Source organism: Diabrotica undecimpunctata, chromosome 10 (assembly GCF_040954645.1).
Source record: "Diabrotica undecimpunctata isolate CICGRU chromosome 10, icDiaUnde3, whole genome shotgun sequence".
Taxonomy (NCBI): domain Eukaryota; kingdom Metazoa; phylum Arthropoda; class Insecta; order Coleoptera; family Chrysomelidae; genus Diabrotica; species Diabrotica undecimpunctata.
Window position 1 is genome coordinate 28,598,331 of NC_092812.1, and position 19,476 is coordinate 28,617,806.

The 19,476-nt window shown below is 32.9% G+C and overlaps 1 protein-coding gene across 1 annotated transcript in view; it reads right to left on the reverse strand.

The window, feature by feature from the left end:
- The window catches only part of LOC140451849 (agrin-like), a 714,345-nt gene that overhangs the window by 217,207 nt on the left and 477,662 nt on the right, over window positions 1-19,476 (reverse strand). Inside the window, exon 5 of the mRNA XM_072545755.1 lies at window positions 5,643-5,879. Coding sequence (XP_072401856.1) covers window positions 5,643-5,879 — 237 coding nt within the window. The remainder of the gene's footprint in view (window positions 1-5,642; window positions 5,880-19,476) is intronic.

A 19,476-nucleotide genomic window follows, 5' to 3' on the forward strand; every position in this document is an offset into this window, starting at 1 on the left:
ATAATTTAAAGCCTTACAAGAATCTGGTTCCGAAGTTAAATTTATATGGGTTCCATCTCACATTGAAATATAAAGTAATGAAAAAGCAAACCTACAAGCAAGAGAAGCTACCAAAAACGATCATGTAATAATAGTGTCAAAGACTATTTCCAGTGATACAAAACGTTCGTCAAGTTAGTAGTTAACCTAAAAAGAGCTCACGAAGTCAAAATTTCTCGACTTCGATTAGGTCATACCAACATTACGTAGAGGTACCTAATGACTAAGGAAGACATTCCAATGTGTGAATATTGTCGTCTACATTTCTGTTAAACATCTCCTAACTGAGTGTGGAAAATATACAGTAAACAGACAAAATAACAATATTTCCAGTGATTTAAAAACAGTATTAGGTGAACATTTAAATATTAAAAACTTAATTATCTTTCTTAAAGATACATCTTTATATAATTTAATATAATATAATAACTAATCACGCAAAAGGCCCAGTTAATTAAAGCATCTATTGTTTGTAAATAAAAAAAAACTTTTGTAAACATAAATGATAATGCTCAAAACATGATGAAGATCATTATGGGAAATTGGGTCGCAAAAATACTAAAGGGCAGAGAACTGTTGAGTTAGCTGACTAAGATCAATAGAACTGTAACTAATTAAATTTATATTTCTAAAAGTGTATATAGTCATGCCATACCGCCATGAATAAAGCTTTATTTGCCTTGTCTATTTTTTAACAAATTTTACAGTTAATCTAAAGGATAACTGTCTAAACTGTTTGTCAAGCCACAAAAGTTTGTCGTGCATTAACTTTAAATGTACGGCAGCTAAAACTGCTGAACGTTCATTATTTAAACGTAGAGATGCCTAAACTTCGATTGTTTGTCCATGGATGAAATATTCATTAGAAACGTGAAATATCCATTGCTATCGTAGCTAAAGCGTATTATAAAGAAGGAAAACAAGTATGTAGTTAAAAACCTATAAATTTGAGTGTTTGTGAGTATATACCGTTGCGTTGTTGAAAATATATTAAAACTTATTAATTATTGTTTTTGAAAACGTTTAGAATTCAATAAATTTAAAAATATTTAGAAAATTAAAACTTTAATATATTTTAACAGATAACTATAATCATTATCGGATATTACCGCCTAGCGACCTAGCGTTGTTGTATATCTTGGTTGACCATCACCTTATCCCACAAAATAGACCAGTCTGTCAGAAAAAATCATTGCTTTTACGTAAAAATCTTTAAAGAAAACTTCGTGAATATGTATCGATTTTGTTTTGTTTTTAAATCAATCTTAAAAAGTGAAAAAATCAACCAATCAAATGTGTGACATATAAGTTCTCTCACTAATGTAATATGTCATTTGTCAGACTTACATAATTACATTTGTCATTTGCCAGTGGAAATCTCATTGGTACCGCGTCGGGGCGTCCACCGACGCTCGATGGCGAAGACCTATCACGCACTAGGTCTGTTTGGTTCGCTGTCTTGAGATGAAGTATCTTGAGTTGAGACTTAAGACGGTCAGAAAAGAATCTCCTAACCGTTGCGTGTGGTCTGTATACCAAGAGGGTACACCAATAAATCACTCTATTGTGTTGCGATAATTGTTCTGGTAATACGAACCGTACACTTGTTTCTATATTGGCGACACAAAAGGAGTCAAATTCTTCGTACTTAAAACATAATAGATGAGACAACCAGATTTTACAGGAAGCAATATATTTTACCAAAGTCGTTAGAATACAGGATTGAATTAGGTCACATTATAGCACACGTTAAAAGAAAAATACTAATAATAAAAATATGAAAAGAAATAGTATATATTTTCCCAAACAGTCAGATATATATAAATTAATTAATTCCTTAAAAACTTATTGAAAAAAATTACAGGAGTGGTTTGAACCACACAATTTTAAACAGCACCTAAATCAAAAGTAATAATATTTAGGAAAAGAGCTCAAGCTTATGTATGTATCAAGTCCCCACCTTATGTACCAAAACATGGAAATCCCATGGAAAAATGAAATAAAGTATCTGGGGTTCCATCTACAGTGTAACTTCAAATAAATGATATGATAGCTAAAGCAAACAAAGGAATTAATGTTATGAGAGCAATTTGTGGTACAAAATGGGGATCTGACCCAAACATTCTTTTAAGCTTATACAAAGGGAAGGTAAGATCTCATTTAGATTATGCAGCCAATCTTTTAAATCCTTGCAGTAAAAGTCTGATGATGAAGTTGGAACAAGTACAAAATGTGGCCTTAAGGATTATAACAGGTTGTCTACGTTCTACACCAATTTTAATATTACAAGCGGAATGTTCAGTATCCACACTAAAAGTTAGAAGGGAAATATTGGCTCATAAGTATATATTGAAACAAATGTCTGAAAAAAATAACATAGTAATAAGAAGTTTAAATAAGTTAAATGAAGCTATAAACGCAAATAACCAATTTTGGAAGAATAAAGCTATACCAGACTACTCATTAGCATATACGGACATACTCAAAAAATCAAAAAATATAATCCGATACAAAATTAATCCCATATATGAAGTAGAAAGAAAAATTCTTTTGTATCCTATTACAATTAATAGCCTAGAATATGAAAAATATGAAATTGAATCTAATGAAATGTTTTTAGCAAAATATGGTGGAATATATAGTAATCATACCTATGTATATACAGATGGATCTATCGACCCACAAACAAACCAATCTGGATTTGGAATTTATATACCACAGATTAATTACAAATTTTCATCAAGGCTCCATAATTACACACAAATCTGTACAACTGAAATGATAGCTATATATAAAGCTATCTCTGTGTGCATTGAGAAGGGGGTCATGAAAGCAGTTATCTTTGCGGATTCAAAAAGTGCTTTATCCAAAATTTCCAGTCTCAAATGGGATCAAATGGATTACGTAACCATAATGACACGGTACCTGGACATCAGGGGATTAAAGGTAATGAGGTAGCTGATAGGCTGGCGAATATTGGGAGAGAATTAAGAGTACCATATAATATAAAAAATGTTAGTACAGATATCTTTTGCGTTACAAAAAAAGACATTTTAACACAGTTCTACAATGAATGGCATTCCCAAATTAAACATAAAGATCCAAACTATTGCAGATTGCAGTGTGATTTCCCCATAAAACCATGGTATGCCAAATGTGGGTATATGGGCAGAAATACCATAACAAATATTAATCGTTTACGTAGTGGACATTGCAAAACTCCTTGCTATCTCTACAAAATAGGTAAAACGGAAACACCGATATGTGAGTGCGGAACCATTGGAACAGTGATCCATATCTTCTTTGAATGTCCCATAAAAAAACACAAAAATATGGATCTGTATTTAGAACTAATAAAAGCAGGAATAGAGAGTCCAATATCTTTACATAGTATTCTATATAAACCCTCTGAGAAAGTTATAAAAATAATTATTAAATTCATCAAATTTTTTCAAATCGATCTATAAAAAAATTTTTTTTTTTTTTATACTTGTCAAAATAACAAAATAAATCTAGAAAATACTGGAAATATCCTAACATACAAAAATGTACGTCCTTAAAATCCTTAATCCTAACCGAAGGTAGCATTACCCATATACCTAATGTGACAATGTTTGGAAGCTACCCCCAAACGAGAAAAGTCTAATCTAACCTTAAATGAAGAAGATAAACAAATGGAAAAGCTAATCTTTCAGTATCACCCAGTTGTCAATTAGCAGTAAACAGTAACCTTAAATTAAGAAGATAAACAAATAATGGAAAAGCTGATCTTTCAGTATCACCCAGTTGTCAATTAGCAGTAAACAGTAACCTTAAATGAAGAAAATAAATAAATGGAGAAGCTCATCTTTCAGTATCACCCAGTTGTCAATTAGCAGTAAAAAGTAACCTTAAATCAAGAAGGTAAACAAATGAAAAAGCTGATCTTTCAGTATCACCCAGTTGTCAATTAGCAGTAAAGTAAACAGAAGTAGAAATTTATCCCTGGTTGTACATTGCCTAGAGCAAGACGAGCATAACCTTACATGTACTGGGTAAATGATTATATAATCGAAACCCAAAAACAAACGAAGAAGAAGAAGTAAGTCTGACAACTTACGATACAGTAAGGCACAATATATTGCTCCACAACAAAAAGGAGAGTCTGTCAAGCACATGGATAAATATATCGTGGGCGGACATCTAATAAGACACATGATAACTTTAGTGGCCATATGTCAGTCAAAGAACATCTGCAGCCAATGAAGCTGTTTCATGGAGACCTAAGGTGTAGACTGTGTGATCTTTAATACGTCATTAAAGATACCAACATAATCAAAAGTAAATCATTGAATGGTAGATTATTTAAACAGCTTTGTATTCAAAACTATAAAGAATTAAACAGTTTGCTGTTTTATATAGGAGTTCGTTGATTACCAAAGCGTGCTTGTTTAGCTGGGTTTTATAAAGTATTTAACTCAGTGTTGGAGTTCTTGAAATATACACATGATGCTTTACTATTCAATGTAATTTAATCCAATAGTGACATTGCTTACTTAACAGAATTGTCTAAAAAAATTTAATGAAAGCAATCTTGACAACTTCTTGGTAATAAATTGATTTAATTTTTTGTATTTGTCATAAAATCTCTTCTTACACAGGAAACTTTAGGCGAGCAGAATTCAGCCAGTTCCCAAATATTTCAGGAACAGCGAAAAAAGATGAAGACATACTTTCTTTTTGTGAGCACTTGCATGATCTTCATTTAGATTTTAGTCAACGATTTAAATAATATAAAAATTAATACACCTTAATGGATTTGGATTCTCTTCAATTAGAAACAGCCGAATATCCACAGTTATAAGAAAAACTGATAAGAAGTAACTACAAATGATGAATTGAAATTCAAATTCAAAAGCGACTACCAACAATTCTTGTTTCAAAAAGAGATCACTGCGGCTTATCCCGTGAGGTATCCAATTTATTAAAAAAAAAAACCGATTGTAATAATAGTCAATCGAGGTACCTTAAGATTACTGCTGATAAAAGCCAAAGATTACTAAATTAGTAGAAAAATATCAATTTTTTTTTATCTTCGCTTGGTCAGATACATGCCTGGAACCTTACTATTCAAGAAGTAAGGCAGACGGAGTGATCGAAGGGTAACATCTCTCTAAAATATCAGGGTTTATCTGTTTCGGGTGATAGAACCCTGTGAGTACCCCTGCCTAGGGATTTTGGGTTATCAAAGGTTAGGGGAAGAAAACTCTGATCATAAATTACATGCTCCTCTAGGTTGAAGGTTAAGGTGATGGATTGGTATTTCATCATTTGGAAGAATTTTAGATTACCAAAAAATCTAGACGATACCTCGGAAAATCTGACACATTGGACGGAAAACGGAAAATTGCTAGGAAAAGCAATATGATCTTAAGTACATGGAACGTACACGGAAGTCGTGAAAAAATGCCAGAGATCAGAAGTTGATAAACTAAAAATAGATATGATATTACTAACCCAAAACAAAACAAAGGAAATGGATCAGAACTCATTGGAAAATATATTGATTTGTTCGAGTATTATCATTCTTAAAGGAGCTAATATACGTCTTGTTTTGAACTTACCGCATTTTCCATAAAACTTAATTGTGATGTTGGTCTGAGAAGAACAAGCAGCTCGTTGCAATTCACATTGGTTTCCATAGTTGACGCCGTCGGAACCGCAGACAGGGCGAGAAGTTGTATGATCACCATAATTGGGACATTTGTCCGGACAGATGCAGGTTGCGTTACGACCATCTGGATTGACAGTGCAACGAGAACCAAATAGGCACTCTTTATCCCTGCAGGGATCATTTTGTTCTGCAACAGAAAAGACCAAAACTTTAATAAAATAATTACAATGTAATAAAAAAATTCTTAAAGTAATTAGTAACAATAAAAGTGATTGTAATTTATAAAAACCATTCTCTTATAGACAGATGGTATTTAACTCGGCATATATAAACTAATACTTGTAACAGCAGTTACGGTGCAGTTTTTGAAATATGAGAATTATTTTGATACAATGTGGTACGATACAGTATTTTTAGACGAAAATTGGATTTGGTTCAACGCTGTATCTGTGGTTAAACGATAATTCTATAAATAATTCTAATGTTTTTTATATTTACGGTATTACTTCATTCGGAATCTTTGTTATAAATGGAGTCACACCCACACCGTTGATATTGACGGATACAGCATAAAAAGTTGTACAAGAATAACGCTGTAACTGAAATTTGTTAAAAATGTTTAGTTACAACGTTATTCTATACAGGGGTCGAAATATTAAATTTTTGCAGTTATATACGCAGTTTGTCAAAAAATATGAATTGAAGATATTGTTAACTCTTACAAAAAATTCATAGTTTTTGACAAACCGCGTTTATGACTAAAAAAAATTTAATATGTGATGATTGTATTGCAGGTTTTAGATCAGAATATTTATAAAAGTAAAAATAAAAAAGTTTTTCATATGGTGTAGAGATAATTTGACCAATAGATTCGAAATAATTATCCATTTTCATTAATGGTTTCATGATTAATATTTCTATCATTAAATGATAGATAAGAGACAAATTGTGTCTCTATAATTCTGTGTACGTGTTCTGAGTTAGTATTTTTAAAAACAAGGGCTTTAAATGTTTTGTGGCATTGTCCTCTATCAGTTTGTTATCATTATCGATAAATCTCCGGCGTGAAACACAAAATGTATATGGTAGCCGTTTAAAAATTGTACACATCGTTGTTTCCACAATTGATCCGACATTAATCCGAATTCATGTTTAATCCAACATAAATAATACTTTATACCAATAAAATCCTCTCACTCTCTTCCGTTCACTATGCATCATCGATTAGTATTAGCATGAATGAAAAATGTCACACCTCCCTCGTTTATTTCAGTTCCAGCCCAATGTTTATTTTCGACTGGTAAAACAACAATATAATTGACTTTTTGGAGATAAATATGTTGTCTTTTTATACTCTATTATATTTTATCTGGAATTGAAAAAGAGAGTTAGAGAGAGTGAGTTATAAACTCCAATTATGTATTCACGAAGCGTACAAAGTGAACAATATATTTTATTTAATAGATTTCTATAAACATGTAAATCGACCCAAGCTTTCTTTATTAGTACCTTTTATTTTTTATTTTGATTGTGAAAATCTCTTATTTCTTGTAACTTATTTTGGCTATATTCTACAATTTTATCTTTTCAATTATTTGAGAATAATTCCCGAGAAGAATTTTCCAAATTTTTCATTATTTTAGTAATACACAGCCATAAAAAAATGACAATGAGAGCAGATCTTTGAATAAGCCTTCCTTCGGTATAGGAGTAGTAATAAAATGTACTTGTAGGAGCATTGACAAAAATAAACTAAACAAATGTTATAACAGGAATAAAGTAATAGGTGCAATTAATGTAGAAGTGGTATACAAATTATTACATATTTATCTTATTCTTCTTCCTCTTTATAAGCAATTCTGCTTGTTCATTGGCGGATTATTACCTCTATTGAAGGTTGCCACTCCATCTTTTGAGCGGTCGTCCGATACTTATTCTGCCGATTGGTGACTTATCTCTTGCTATTACGTACGTACGTTACATTTTCTTCTAATGTCTTCACTTCTCTTTCGATCTCTCACCGTATTTCCTGTAATTATTATCAGTACTCTTATCTCTGCCGTTTCCAGTAGCCTTTGCGTTGTGGCTGTGTCGGGTCTTGTTTCTAAGGCATCTTATATACTAAAAGGCTAAGCCCTTTTCTTGTGCGCAATACTTCTCCTAAACGGTGATAGATAGGAGAATAATTTTTTCGAATAATTAAACAGATTGTTGAGTAGATTTCCCCAATTGTTTAAAATTTAAAAAATTCGAACCGGTTTAAAAATGGCGGCCATAAAATGAATTTTTCCTATAGTAAAGTATAGGAATTCAATATTATACACAATGCAACAACGCGTCAATTATCGAATGCTGGAATGCACCAACAAGTGTTTCCACTTAAGGAATAACGATAATGACCACTCAAAATTCGGGATCCTCCTGTCTCCGATTTTAATTTATGGGGTCTGTTTTACACTATCTGATGAGTTGGTATTTTTTTATTTTTATGTTTAGTTAGAAAGTATTCTGTTTCCAACAAGTGCAGCGTGTGTGAGGTGTTGTGATTGATATTTAGAGATTTAGACTACGTTTTGAGTTTAATACTTGAAGAATTAAATAATGAGGTAAGCATTACTTTGTTTTTAATTTATTAGTTAGAAATATATTATTAATTTTGTTGGGAATTAGCCACAATTTTACTTTAAATTAGGTTTATTTTAAATAAATAAATAAAAAATAAACTTATTATAAAGTAAAATTGGGGCGTATTCTCAAAAAAGTGGAACAGTAGGCGGTAGTGTAGACTAGCGCGGAGCATCATACTGTTTTCTGTATTTTTTAAATTTAAATAATATTTAAATATAAATTTAGTTAGTTAATTAGAGTTCTCAAACCGACTTCTTTTTCTTAAACGTGGCATTTTACAATCTAAAATATACAAAAAAAAAGTTACTTCCGGTTTTACTTCCGTTTTTTTATTTAAGAGGGGCAGAGTCTAACAATCATATTGTTTCCGTTTCCTAATGTAAATCTTCCTGAAAATCCTAAAAAATTACTGTATCGATTTTCAATTTAAAAAAATTGGCGTCGATACAGTTTATTTTTAGGATTTTTGGAACATTTACACCAGGCGACGGAAACGATGCTAGTCCGCTAGTATGTCATAATTGGTCTTACACTGGCTTTATAAATTCTTGACTTTATCTTAGTGTTAATGTGTCTGTTTCGCCATATAGTGTTATTAAGGCATCCTGCCAGTCTATTTGGTTTTTGTACTTGATCTCTCACTTCTGTGTCCAGGTCTCCATAGCTTCTTCTTCTTGTGGTGCCTATCCGTTACGGATGTTGGCTACTAGCATGGCAATTCTAACTTTATTGACCGCAGCTCGAAATAGTCCTGAAGTAGTCCAGGATAACCATTTTCGTAAGTTCTGCAGCCATGATATTCTTTTGGCCCCCTGGTCCCCTCTTTTCGTAGACCTTTCCCTGTAATATAAGTTGCAGCAGGTTATATCTATGATCGTTTCGCATTATATGTCCAAGATATTCTAGCTTGCGCTGTTTCACTGTGGATATAATTTCACACGTTTTATCCATCCGACGTAGAACCTCAATGTTTGTTATTCGGTCCACCCAGGAGATCCTCAGTATCCGTCTATAATACCACATTTCAAACGCCTCGAGTTTTTCCATGGATGCCTCGGTTAGTGTCCATGATTCAACTCCATAGAGCAGCACTGTAAACACGTAGCATCTCAATAAACGGATTTTAATTTTTAAGGGTAGGTCGTGGCTCTTAAATATCTTGCTCATTCTCACAAATGCTGACCTGGCTTTTTATATTCTTTGTTTTATCTCAACTGAGTGGTCCCATTGGTCGTCTATGGTGGTTCCTAAATAGAAGTAACGGGGCACTTGGAGTCCTTGTTGCTGATCTACCAGTAATTGACTAGGTGGAATATGTTTCTTACTGATGACCATGTACTTTGTTTTCTTGTTACCATGTGACCATGTTAAAATCAAGCCCATATTCTTGACCGATTCTCCACAATTGCATTACTAGTGTCTTTAAACCTTCTAAACTGTAGATAGATGTATATATAAATAGTATATGTTCTTGATTACTCGAAGGTCTTTGTTATCCAGATCAGTTGCCTTTAGTATATCCATGAGCTTATCGTGCTTGATTCTGTCGAAAGCTTTCTGGTAGTCGATAAAGCATACATAAATATCGCAATTGACGTCTCTGCACCTTTGAAATAATACCTAAACCGCGAACAAGGCTTGTCTTGTACCTAACGCATCCCTGAATCCAAACTGCGTTCGTGAGATCTGTGACTCGCATTTCTGATAAATTCTTCTGTGTGTTATCTTTAAGAAGGTCTTAAGAATGTGGCTCATTAGACTGATAATACGATGCTCTTCGCATTTTTTTGCATTAGGTTTTTTAGGTTTAGCAATAAATGTAGATTTTAACCAGCTCTCTGGGATTTTTCCCGAGTCATAGATTTTATTGAACGTTGTCGTAAGCCATTTTACTCCTTCGTCTCTCATGATTTTTAGAAATTCTGTACATTTATAGTAAGTTCTTCATTTGTGGTGATTTCTAATGTTTCCGGTTCTAGCGTCGTTTGTTCTTCCTTTCCATATATATTTTTTAGGTAGTCAATCCACGTATCCTTCTCTATGTTTTGATTCTATTAGTTCCTTTACCTCCGTTCTTTGACCTCTTATAAGTGCCATATTTCCTTTTGCAGACCGTAAAACTCATGTTCAATTTCTTTCGAAAAGCGTTCTTTGTGATCACTCTTTATTTTTCTTACAAGTGCATGCATTTTGTTTCTAATTTTCTTGTAATTATGGTATGCGTCTTGTGTTTTGGTTGATGTGTTTCAGGTAAGCTTTTTTCTTTTCTTTGCATTTTTCCTTTACTTCTGTACAAAACCATAGAGTTCTTCGCCTTGGGAACGATTTATTTTTATTTATATTTCTTTGACCAAGAACTTCCTTGGCCGAGGCTAAGATATTAGACTATTTTTGCCCAGCTTTCTTCGACTTCATCACTTCTGTGATATAATTGTTTCTGCTTTTTTTATTACAAATTTATCTGACATCAAATTTGTTGACAATAGTAGTAATAAAATTTACATATCTGTGTCATCATTATCATGGCATCTACACTCCTAGCAAAGTGATTGCTGCCCTCTTTGGAGGGCAGCAATCACGTTTCCTTTGTCGCGGAGAATCAGTTCGCATTAACTTTTTGGTTTAACAATTGGTTGTGTGATTTGGCGTTTTCTACAATATTTCTTCTTTTTTTCCTATTTTTACGTACAGTTTTCTGGTATCTGCTATCTACCAGCGTATCTGGTTCTTCCATCTCGTTTTTGGTCTTCCATGTAGTCTGACTAATACAGGTCTCCATTTAGAGATTTTCTTAATAACTGCTTCTGGATTTCTCCCTTCTAGATGTCCCGTTCATCTGAGTCTCTGTGCCTTGATCATTTTGACGATGTCTTCTTCTTCTGAATGTCCGATGTCTGAAATTTCTCTTACTTCGTAGTTCATTAGTTTTCTAAATTCCTTATTACCTAAGTTTAGTGGGCCTGCTATTCATGAATGATTGTTCTCTCTAGGATCCTCAATCTTTCTATATCAGGCACATTTACTTATATGCTATGGTGCTATGTTTTTCCTCATCTACTGAAGGTTGGAATTCCTTTTCATTGATATTCAATAGTTTTTAGTTGAAATGTTGACGGTATGGTGGTTTTTCTTATGAATCATGACGATATTTAATACAGTAGATTCACAATGCCACCTATATTCTTATACTGTTGACCATTTATTTCGCTCATATGCCTTTGGGGCTAATTTATCAGCCACAAGAGAAAACAGTCTACCACTTATCAATTTATCTGCCTGAAGCCGTCGGTCAGTAAGTGTGGCATTGCTTATACCGGCAATCACTCGACACCTATCCAAAGCTTTAAAAGACCTCCGGTATTCGGTTTTTTAAATCATGAATCAATCTTGAAGAAGGTTTAATTTTTCCAAGATACTAAAATTTATTATTGTAATTAATATCCTAATCTTATCTAAATCTAATCTTATCAAGAATCGGAATAGGACAAAAATGTATTCAAAGCTAAAATAAATTTTAAAATAATTTACAGATTTCCTCTTTCTAAAAATTAAATAAGGTAGTCGTAAAATTTTTAAATTAAAATTCTCTATCCTTCATGTTAAAAAATCCTGAAATTTGGATCTCCTCTATATATTTTAATTAAAATTTTTGTTTTATATTTAAACTATTTTAATGAACATTTTTTGTCAAACTTTTAAAATTTACTTAGCTAATAGAACATATCCACGTTGTAATCAAAAACAAACCTTAATTAAAATGGTTATTGGATAGCAGCGTAATATAAACCAAGGGAATTATAGGTACATAATAATATGCATACCAGTCTAACGATGACAATTTCAACAAAATAGCTATTACTATCAAAATTAACCGTAAATTATTTTCTATAAACCGTAAAAGTATATAAAATAAAATTGGAATTTAATTATTTTAAGTATAATTAACAAGTACAGTATACACACATACACACACACACACATACATATATATCTATATATAAAATCTTTTAGCGAAAGCCGCTATCGCTTTATTAAATTAAATGGCCAAATATATGGCCTAGGAGGGCTTAAAGAATTTGTGCTCCTAGGCCATATATATATATATATATATATATATATATATATATATATATATAAATGGAAAAGGATAATACGAGTGAATAATAAAAGAATAATAAAAGTAAAATGTAATGGCATGTCTCACAAAACAGAAAACCAAAAAGGCAACCGTATATACGTATTTCTGACTATTGGTCGTTTTCAGTACAATGCAGCCACGTTAGAAAAGGAGCATGTTAACTTGGGAAAGGATCCCTAGTGATCCCTAATGGTTTCCAAGGCAATAACTAACAGTAACCACGGAGGAAGCTACAGCTACCTGGGGAAAGAAATGTTAAACGTTGAAACGTTTAAAATAAATGGAAAAGGATAATTCGAGTAAATAATAAAAGTAAAATGTAATGGCATGTTTCGCAAAACCGAAAACCAAAAAAGGTATATCGATGGAAGGCAACCGTATATACGTATTTCTGACTATTGGTCGTCTTCAGTACGGTGCAGCGAAGTTAGAAAAGGAGCATGTTAATTAGGGAAAGGATCACTACAGGAGCAATAAGGCCAATTTGTGGCATCAGAGTTAGAATGCCACAAATTGCCATAATACACAAAACTTTGTAAGACAATAAAGAAAATTATTAAGGAAGAAGACATAAGAAAATACAATGAAAGACTGGTAATAAATGCAATCGAAAACATGGCGAACATGGCAAAAAAGCGAACTATACAAAGCCCCTAACACACTTGAAGAAGCAATCAGTAATCAGTCAATTAGAAAAATGAAAAGTGGTAAAGCAGCTAAAAATGGATGACATAACAGTGGAACTGCTTAAATACGCTGGTAAAAAAACCTGAAAAATATTAGCAGGCATATTTACGAACTGACTAAAATCAAAATGCATACCAGACCACTGAAACACAGCAAACTTAATTCTCATTTATAAAAAAGGAAGCAAAGAGGGGGACAAAAACTACAGACCTATAGATCTATAAGCCTTCATGTATTTTAAGAAGGCTTTCAGTCTATATATCTCAAGGCAGTAATAGTTTTGACCAACAAAAGCATTGACAAACCATACATAGAGATTTTAGAAAATATATACAGACAAGCAAAAGCTAAGGTAAAAATATATGAAAATACTACAGAATTTTCCACTACCAGAGGCGTCCGACAAGTAGACGCAAAATCACTAAAGCTCTTTACTGCAACTCCAAAAAATATATTCAACAAAACTGGCAGAATTAAGGCCTATACATAAATGGAGAATACCTTAGCAATCTAAGATTTGCAAACAACATCGTTCTGGTTGCTAATAATCCTACAGAACTTAGAACTTTTAAGCTACCTGAATAGCAATGAAGTTGACCTAAACGCAAAAACCATGTACAATGAGCCAGTGGATGTCCAAGATGTAATAATAAACAACACTGCACTTGAGACAGTAGACGAGCATGTATACCTTGGATAATTAATATAAAAATCTGGCTTCTCACTCCCAGAAACCAACAAAAAAAAAAGCAACTGGCTTGGGCATCTTTTGATAAAAATGCAGTTATAAGATGCATGCTGTTATAAAATGCACTTAACCTGAAGAAAAAAGCATTTGATCAGTGTATACTACCAATCATGACATACGGCTGTAAAACTTGGTCGCTAAAGAAAGAGATAATAGCGAAACTCATAGTCATAGATCTATGCATGCTAGGTATAGCAAAGAAGAAAGTCAGTAAGGTTGGAATAAAGTTCGTACATAGCCAGGGCTGGGAACCATAGTGTTCCAAGCGACAGTTTGTACAAAATTTGTTTTTTAATAGAAATCTATTGTTCTTTGAATTCTGCATAGAATGACATTGAAAGTTCTGCCATTCGTTGACAGATAGCACTACAGTCAACAGTAAAATATAGCTCCAAGTGCACGAAACGCTTTAAGGTTCTCCATGTACTACAGTGAGAGTATTGGTGAAAGTCAAATGTCGGTTTTATCAGTTAAAATTTTTTTTGTTTTGCAATGTCTTCTGTGCCTGAAAATGAATCTTGGACGGATTATTGTAGCTCCAGTTCTGAAAATAGCAGTGGAAAGAAATGGTAACCTATAAAACTTTGTACTTTACATTTCGGAAAGAATATAACCTTACTTTTTTAGGAGGTCGCTGGCTGCTGTTCATACTTCTAGTGATTCTGACACAGAGAATACCAGTTTTGATAAGAAATAACGTGTATTACTTATTCCTGAAGTACCAGTAAAAAGAAGTTACATTTTTTTATGAAAGTATGAAACAATTTTAATACATTTTTATGAGGTGGCAGGTATACAATTATGCGAACTGTTATAACAAATAAAACAAAATTTATAAACAGAAATATATTATTGAAGTAGATTTTTTACTGCCTTGACTGACAAATAATTTTTGATGCCACAAAATTCATTTGATTTGAACGTACTCAAAAGTTTGGGAGGATTTAGGGCTGTACACCCCCTTAAATCTTTTCTTTGCGCTTAGATTTTGTTGTTTCTTTTTTATGAAAAATGCTTTCAGAACAAGAAAGTAACGTATCCATTTTGATTACAAAATGTCAAGTAGTTTAGAAGATAATGCAAAAAAACAATTTTTATTTTGTAACTTCCAAAGGGCTGTAACTTTTTTTGTGTACACTTTTGTACCAACGTAAGTTGGATTCAATCAATTTATTTTTGTCCCCGGAATGCGTGATTTAATTTATGACATACCTTTTTGAAACACCCTGTACATTAAAGGAATACTAGAAAGGAATAAAATCGTTCGTTAAAAGTAAATTTAGATATTTTTACACTCAGTTATATTCTTACTTAAATAACTACAGTAATTAAATTATTGTAACAGAATAACAGAAATAATTAAAATGATGATATTGCTTTGAAATTTTAGGATACAATTAATACAAGTTTTACAAAAACAGTCTTTCAAATACAGAAGTTCAGGAACAAAAGGATATTAACACCAGTTACCTTCACAGACACGTACATTTTCCCACTTGATTAATAATTAATTACAGATAACTGTAATTTTCTTGAACTTGTATGTATGAGAAGCAAAGGATTGTTTGTTCTCCCTTGTTTAAGATTATAATCAAGCATGCCGAACTCGCTGTGTAAAGGACATATAATAAAATTCCTGAGGAAACATCAACAACGAGCCAACCCTTGTACTATAAAGAAAATGAACACAACCAGCATCTTTTGGGTGTATTTTAAACCCTTTTTATAGTACGGTAAATTCTCAATTTAGAAGCAGGATAACGCATGTTCAAATAATAAAAAAAAAAGATGTTAAAGTGTAGTGGAAGACACCCAATTCTATTTAAATTTTTTCACTAATTGTAAATAGAATTAATTAAAATCGGAAAATTAAAATTGGAACAAAAACTCACGCAGAAGGTACTAAGAAAAAGAGACAGAACCCCAAAAACCTCACCAACGCAGTGATTAGGTCATACAAGTTAGCAGATGAGAAAATAGCACAGAAATACAAAAGCTATGTGAATAATAGTCTACAAAAGCACTTAAACCAGAACTATGGCTTAGAAGAAACTTGGCAAAAACTTAAAGAATCCCTCCTAGATGGGGGCAAGCAAATCTGTGGAATAGCTAAAATCAATAAAAACAGACAATGTACGAATTGGTGGAGTAATGAAATAAAAGAAGAGGTCAAATCCAAGAAGTTAGCGTGGAAGAAATATCTAGGGAACCAGAATGCAGAAAGCTATCAAAAATATAAGCAACAGAGGGCAAAAGTAAAAGACATGGTGATTAAAGCAAAAAAACAAGAGCTGGGAGGATTTTGGGAATAAGCTGGAGAAGGACTACCACACTAACCAAAAACTATTTTACAAAACTCTGAGAACCTTAAGAACAGAGAACAGACAACAAACACCAAAACAAATTAAAAACAAAGATGGCCACATCCTCTGCAAGAACGAAAATATCATGAACAGGTGGAGAGAATATTTCGAAGACCTTCTGACTCAAAAAGACTATAATAATGAAATAGACAACACTGAAGAAAACCCATATGAGAACACAAACCAAAACGAAATAACAATAGAAGAAATAAGAGAAATAATACTCAGGCTCAAAAGAGGAAAGGCAGCTGGCTATGATAAGATAACTGCGGAAATGCTAAAAAATATGGGAGAAAATGGAAATGAAATGCTTAGAAAAGTTTGCAATAAAGCATGGAATGAGAGTAAGATTCCAAAAGACTGGGAAGTGGGCGTTATTCTACCCATTTTCAAAAAAGGTGACAGACGAGAATGCAGCAACTACAGAGGTATAACTCTCCTGAGTATCCCTTCCAAAGTTTACGAACGAGTACTGGTGAAAAGACTACTACAAGAAGTAGACCATAAGCTGGAGCAGTCACAGAGCGGTTTCAGGAAGGGAAGAAGCATCCATGACCATGTTTTTACACTCAAGCATCTAATACAAAATGCACGAAATACAAGCACGGAACTATACCAAGCCTTCATAGACCTCGAAAAAGCATTTGATAGAACCCCGCGAACCGAAATAGATAAAAGCCTAAGAAACAGAGAAGTAGACAGCAAACTCAGAAAAGCTATTATGAGCCTATACAAGAACACAAGAAACAGAGTAAGAACAGATAATATGGAATCAGAAGAGTTTAGAGTCAATGATGGCTTACGACAAGGAGGTGTACTAGGCCCCATCCTGTTCAATATTGTACTAGATGATGTAATGAAGGAAACTAGAGAAGAAACATCGAGAATATTTGTTGGACATAGAAACCTGGAAAATGATACAGATAGCGGAGTGCGCATTTGCAGATGACCTCGTCGTATTTGGAATAAACGAGGACGCACTTAAGAGAAACCTCCAGATATGGAGAGATAAACTTGAAAAACGTAACCTGAGAATTAATGAAAGTAAAACCAAGGTCATGGTATGTGGGAAAACAGACCAACATACAAACATTAAAATCAATAACTATACTTTAGAACAAGTCGAAACCTTTAAATACCTGGGAGTGCAACTAGAGAGTAGGGGTACACAAGAAGCAGACATAAACAATCGAATAGCAAACGCTTCCCGAATATACCACGCAATTAAGAGCACATTCCTATCGAAAAAAGAAGTATCCCAAAAAGCAAAGATAGCTATCTACAACACAGTTTTTGTACCTATCTTAACATTTGGATGTGAAAGCTGGACGCTCACCACCAGACTAAAAAATAAACTGCAAAGTATTACAATGAAGTATCTAAGAAGAGTACTAGGGGTGACCAGAATGGACAGGATACGGAACGATGAAATAAAAGAACGCCTTAAAGTCCAATTAATAGAGAAGAAAATCGAAGAAGCCCAACTGAGATGGTACAGCCACATGGTAAGGATGGACAAAAAAAGCCAAGTAAAACAAGTGTAGGACGCGAGAAGAACCTTGAAACGACCGAGGGACAGACCCATGAAGACCTGGGACGATGAAATTGCCGCCATCCTAGACAGGAGAGGAGTCACCAAGGAGCAAGCGAAGAAATTGGCAAGCAACAAGAAGAATTGGAGGAAGTTTGTATATGAAACATAAAAAGAGACTTTACACCCAACACCTTAGGGTAGAAGGGTTATTGATTATATATATATATATATATATATATATATATATATATATATATATATATATATATATATATATATATATATATATATATATATATATATATATTGATTAAAATATTATTCTTTTTCCTCGGAATCGTTCGCTCACGTATAAGCATCGTGGCATATGATGCAGGCATATATTTATACGTGAAGTATTACTCTACGCCATTCGTCTATATTTACAGCCATTTAAGCGCTATAATACACAGATGTGCCTGCTATTGTGATATTTGATCAAAATAGCGTATGCGTGATCTTCTTCTGGGCCTTTTTTTAGCTTTTCCCCTTACTACTAGCTTTTCGAGTGGATCCTTATTCTTTCTCACAATGTGTCAACGTGAAAATATTTCATGGTTTTGTTTTTGAAAAGTTGTGTTTAGTCGTTTCATGTGAAGTTCGTAGAGAGTTAAGATATTGCTACGTTTCTGGGTCTATGGTATTCTTAGCATTTTCCAGTAAATTTTTCGAAATCATGGATGCATTCCCTATCTGCCGATTTCATCGCTTATGACTGAAATCTTCTAGCAGGCATCATTTTTGTGTCTTTGATGATTCCGTAACCTTTTCATACTGTATACAGTATGGTAACAGCAGTTTTGTCCATAGCGATTCTTCTTTTCACTACTTCATCACAAATATCGTTTTTAGTGTTTTTTGCATCTCGTTATATAAATTCCTTTACGATCTCAATTCTATTAAGACTTGTCAGGGCAAGTTGCTCTTTAATTTGTTGATTTATTAACCCATTTCATTGCTTATTTCAATCCCATTTAAAATTAATTCGTCGGTTTCGTTTTCCGTGTTACCTAGGAAGGTGGTATCATTCACGAAGCGTAGGTTTAAGAGGATAGGCGCAAAATCTTGGTCCAATGCAAATTAAATTAATTAATTTTTTCGAATCCTGAGAAACCTAATAAGTATTGAAAAATTTAAACATTGAATGAAAGATAACATTATTAACGAGGGCCGAAATTCCCTGAAAACTTCTATAATATTTTTTTCAATAAGTTACAGGGATGAAAAAAAAAAGAGAAAATTTAGTGATTTTTAATGTCAAATATTTCATTCAAAAGAAACTTTTTGTTTATGTTAAGGGACTTTAGGCACTCGGTAATAATGCAATCTTTAATTCTGTATTTAAATGTATTAAAAGTATTTATTAGTTTTATCAGGATTCGAAAAAAAAATAATGCATTTAAATATCAAGATTTTGCGCCTACCTCCTTAATATTTTTCTCCAATGTATATTCTGCATTCCAATTATTCTCGCCTTGGCGCCTAATCAATTTTCCATATAAATTACACATAATGGGTAAAATATTGCAGACACATACGATTTGTGATGGCAAATCGTACATCAGATAGACCAATTGAAGAATCCATGTAAGACGAAAAGAACATATAAATGCCATAGAAAGGAGGGTAAAAACGTGGTCCTTGCAC